The 5,000-nt window shown below is 42.5% G+C and overlaps 1 protein-coding gene across 3 annotated transcripts in view; it reads left to right on the top strand.

Moving 5' to 3' along the window:
• The window catches only part of LOC138019700 (GATOR2 complex protein WDR59-like), a 43,960-nt gene that overhangs the window by 38,327 nt on the left and 633 nt on the right, over positions 1 to 5,000 (top strand). For all 3 annotated transcript variants that reach the window (XM_068866562.1, XM_068866563.1, XM_068866564.1), the window contains 3 exons: positions 346 to 488; positions 2,186 to 2,293; positions 4,692 to 5,000. The exon at positions 4,692 to 5,000 is cut by the window's right edge and continues 633 nt beyond it. In XM_068866562.1, coding sequence (XP_068722663.1) covers positions 346 to 488; positions 2,186 to 2,293; positions 4,692 to 4,828 — 388 coding nt within the window. In that variant the 3' untranslated portion in view covers positions 4,829 to 5,000. The remainder of the gene's footprint in view (positions 1 to 345; positions 489 to 2,185; positions 2,294 to 4,691) is intronic.

Below are 5,000 nucleotides of genomic sequence, written 5' to 3' on the forward strand. Positions count from 1 at the left end.
TACTATCAAATTTCGAGCTTCATTCACCTCCCGAAGCAGCACCACGGTTTCCTTAGAAAATTTTTTTTTTTTTGCGCTATCCTGAGATTTATTGGAATTGTTCCTTTCCATACATGGTCCTACCTGCTTCAAAATCTAACTACAACCGAAAGGCGTCGGTATGACTCAGCAGGGCTGGTTGTATGGTCGATTTTGTTCCCTTTACGATTTTGAAGGTCTTTCCCGCTTTGGTCGCTGAGTGAGGTGTTAACGGAGTCAAGCTTTTTGGCGTTAAGTTTAAGAGATTTACAACCAAGCGTTATTGCAAAAAATTGAGGTTCACAACATGCATTTGTTCTTTTACAGATTCGTTGATGTTGCACAGCTTAAACTGCATGACCATTTCATAAAACAGTACGCTGATGTTCTGTACCGCTGGAATTTGCTGGGTAAAAGAGCTGAAGTAACCAAGTTCTTAAGTGAGCCGCAACCTCCTCACAGGGGCGTAGGTCAGTGAATTATAGCCATGGAAACGTTGTGATAACGTGGCGCAAAACGACGGCGATAATTTAGCGAACGTTCCACCCTCAGCCGCAGCGTAATCAATCACTTATGTCCAGAAATTGAATGCAAGGAATTAGATACAGGCCTATTTTTGATATTTAACACGAAGTGCCCGTTAGGAGTAAGCATTTGTCAGTACCTATTCCCCGACAATAAGGGAAGTGTTAGGCCGCAGGGCTCGTCGCAATTTCGCAAATTTTAGTCGCAAAATTGTCGCGCTGCACTGTGTTGTCAGCGGTTTAGCAAAACAAAATGTGAGCCCGCAATCAAGTTGTGTGTAAAGAAACCGCTAAAAATGGCGAATAACGGAACGAATGGAGCTAAATAGACCATTTTACGGAAGACCTTAGACAGCAATGACCAGAACCAGGTTGCTGCCCTGCGGTTTTCGTTAAAACAATGGTTTTCTGGGGGTGCTCAGTCTCGCGGGCTCAGAAAACCTGGTTGTGGTCATTGGTATTTCCCATTTTACAGTTGTGCGCTTAGTTACGTGGCCTATGAATGAAAGTAAGGCTTGAATTAACCTTGTTTTGATAGAAACCTCACTGCTTTTCTTTTGTAAATTCTTACTAATTAGCATGACTAATGTATCATAACAAGGTCAACTCTAGCCTCATTTTCATTTAAAGGCCAGGTAACTAAGCAGACAACTGTAAAGAGGTCTATTACGCTACAATAGCCCTTTTCACGGTTAGTTTTTCTCATTTGTATTACAATATGATCTAGCTTGTATGTGAGGCAATTTCGGGCTATTTTGTAGTTTTAATCCGAAATTGCCTCGCATCCACGTTAGATTACATCGTAAGGCAAATAAGAAAAACTAACCGTGAAAAGGGCTATTACGCTATCTTCAGAGTGAAAGAAAATTCACGGCGAGAAGCAAAATAATTGTGTAATTTCTTTCTTTATTAATTTTGCAAAAACCGCAGCAAAGTGGCAACTGTTAACCCTTTTTGTTTCGAAAGAGCGAAGGTGAAAACAAGTCGCAAATTTGCGACCTCTGCAGATATTTTAGTCCCAAAGGGAAAAAAACTGTATTGGTCGCAATTTCGAGCCCTGTAGGGTTACCAATACTTATAGGTTGGGGTCAATTCAACTGTTTACCTTAACTTCAAAAGGGTTAGGGAAGTGTAGAGGACACTTCGTGACGCTTATTGAAATCTGCGTGCATCTAATTACTTGCATTTCGGGACATTTCTGGTCTCAACGTGATAAGTGGAGCAGGGAAAAACGCCAAATCGGGTTCATTCACCTCAGTAAAGCCAGCCATCTTTCATACAATTTCTCGTTGCTGAATTCCAAGGCCAAGTGAATGGCGGTTTGGTTTCTTAATGGGTTTGGAAACTGGGACGAAGCAATTTTTGCCATTGCAATCTGAAACGAATGCAGAAAAGCTAAGGAGGGAAAGTAACGGGAAGAAAATTGCAGCTTTCCGAAAAAGCGAAAAAGTCTATTTTTTTTTCCGAGCAATACCCGCTTACCCGCTAGGCGGGTTAGAACAACTCCTACTGCTTTTGACTTCCTCCGCGCAAAAGATTGCACCCACTGTGTCTACAATGTTTGTGGTTAAGAGAGTTATCCTGCTCGAAAATATTTTCATCCGAATCTTAGCAACGTTCCTGTTTTGATTTTTTTTTTGTAGAATTCGGTACGCGTTGTTGCAATTGTTCACAGAAGCTCCGTGGAGCTCAATGCGGTTCCTGTAAATCGTTTGGACTTCAGTGTGTGATATGTCATGTGGCCGTTAGGGGTAAGCGCCGATAAAACATTATTCGGTTTGCATCTGACCTTCCACTCCGTGTCCCGGATGATGTTCTTATAAACAGGGTAGTATAGTGGTAACAAGTTGTTGCAGTGTTTTTTAGTCAGTTGAGGTTCTAGGATTGCTTTAGCGTTCCCATCACGCCCCACTTTCCTTGTTCCCTGCTTACCTCCCTCTATACAATTGGGACTTTTAAGATCTACGAGGGCGACGGTCGACGAAAACGTCACCTCAAAATACAACTTGACTCTATCATAAGTCTTCCGCGATTATTCAGTCTCGTTCACGTCCTATAATATAGGCGAAGTATCCTAAAAGTAAATTTGTGCGAGCGGTTTCAGAGTGAAAACAGAGAATGAGAGTTGTCGTCAAAACCTCAAATTTGGTGAGTTCACGTCGCCGTTATGCAGAGGACCGGAAACATACTTGCTAAAATCCGTGCTGCACGTGCGGCACAATTATTTATGCCTTTTAACCAATGACATTGTTTTGTGGCGTTGTCGTAGTCATAGCCGTCGTCGGCTCTTAACCCTTTCACCCCTAAACCGGCCATACTTAGTATTTTACTCTGTCTAACAGCAGAAATTTTACTCGTCAATGGCGAACCCCTGGGAGTCAATGGGTTAAACTCCCTAATCTTAATAGAAGGGAAAGACACACTAACCCCTACCCCCTCTCCCTCGCGGATGCGGACGGCTTTTTCCGTAACTATGAGGACAATTGAGTGATTTTCAATTGAGTGTCGAAAGCAATTAGCGAATTGCTTTGGTTTATGATTACTTCACTCAGTGATTGCTTCAAAGTTCTCGCGCCACTTTTTCAACCAATCAGAAGTGAAACCAAAACCAATCGTGGCTCGCTCGTTCACATTTTCCCGCGCTTTGTTTCGGCTACGTGTAATTACTGCGAGTTTTGATTGGTTTACTGGATTGTCTCTGTCCTTTTTGATTGGCCAAAGTAATTACTTTGGTTTTGGTTTTACGACACTCAATTGAAAACCGCTCTAAGAATAACAACAATAACAATGATAATACATTTTTTTTGGAGGGCAAAGTTGAAGGTTAGAAAGGAAAGAATGTACGACGGACAACGAACAACCCAGGGAATGATTGAATTATTTAAGTATCAGTCTTGTTTAGCTGAGCGCTAAATTTAGTGAAATCACACGACATGAAAGCATCACGTGATGGCTTTTGGTGAGAGAGGAAAACCGGAGCAATCGGAGAGAAACCTGTCGAAGAAGAAGAGTAGAGAATCAATCAGTGACTAAAAATTTTGAGGCAATGGTTTTAATTTATCATTTGAAATATCGAATGGGCCATTTTACAGTTGTTAGCTCAGTGACCTAGCCTATGAATGGCCCCGAGGCTGCCGGTTACCTCGTATTGATACGGTCAACACTAATGGCCATCCGTCAAACTGACATTGGACATTTCCTTACAGTTGCACGACGCAACATCCCATCTTAATATGAGAAGCTTATCGCTGTTAAAAAGAATGAAAATAGGCAGAATAAGAGCTTTAGTTCAACAAGAAATAGCGTTTCTAAGCAAAGCCGCGCTGATCTACAGTATTTAGGTCTAAAAACCACTTTGAAGACCGTTAGCTTTTACTTGTTTTGATGTGTACTACTTTGTCAATACTCTAAAAAATTCGATTTTCCAGGAGCTTGTCTCGTTAGTCTGTAGGATACTGGAATATGCAAGGAAAACCCATCGATCCGGGTTCAACTCTTTGGCTCGCCTAATCTGAATGTTCTCTGCACATTGAAATGTTTGTTTCTCAGTTTGAAGTAGATTTGAAATCTGAAGTAGATTGTACGTCGTGTAAGTTGAATAAAAAGGGAAATGTCAGTTTGAGGAATGGCAATGAGTGTTGACCTATTGATACAGACCTCGCTGCTTTTATCATGTAAATTGTGCCGTTGTAATTCTAATTAGTCTACATTACCATTAGAAAAGCACAAAGGGTTGTGTCAAAGCAGGGTCACCGGCAGCCTCGCTTCCATTCTTAGGCCAGGTAACTAAGCTACAACTGTAAAATGGTCTATTCTGTTTGTTCTAATCAAATCAAATCAACTCAAATCGTGCGTTGGTTTTTTGAGGAAGTACAAGGAAGAAAACCTCTCGGAGCAGAGTAGGGAGTCAACAAACTCATCCCACATTTGAAGTCTGGGAATTGAACCCGGGCCTCATTGGTGGGAGGCTCACCACTACAGCAGCCCTTCGCCCCCCCCCCCCCCCCCCCTCCCCATAAGCTTCCCAGCCCCACTCTAATTGACTGAGGACTGAACATCTTAAGCCACATTCCTTGCTCCCCTCTTCGTCATTTTGTTCTCTCGATCTGTGTTATTGTCCTCTCCCTTTCCTGTCTTTTCGTGTGGCAGGTGCCAGTAATTTCTGTGTTGCATGTGGCCATGGGGGACATGCGTATCATCTCCTGACGTGGTTTGGAACCATGGATGTGTGCCCAGCAGGCTGTGGCTGCAGATGTCTGGAGGTCGGTACGTTTATTGTGGACTGAATGTGCATCCTGACATGAAGTACCATTTCGAGAATGAACCTACTCCCTGAGAGTCCTGAAGGTGACTCTATCACTAACGCTACCTTTCCGCGAAAAAACGTTGATGGTATTTGCCTGTTGTGCGCAAATGTGAATGGCTAAAGCGGAGTGTCGTGATCTTCAACACATTCAT

Source organism: Montipora capricornis, chromosome 10, assembly GCF_036669925.1.
Source record: "Montipora capricornis isolate CH-2021 chromosome 10, ASM3666992v2, whole genome shotgun sequence".
Taxonomy (NCBI): Eukaryota; Metazoa; Cnidaria; class Anthozoa; order Scleractinia; family Acroporidae; genus Montipora; species Montipora capricornis.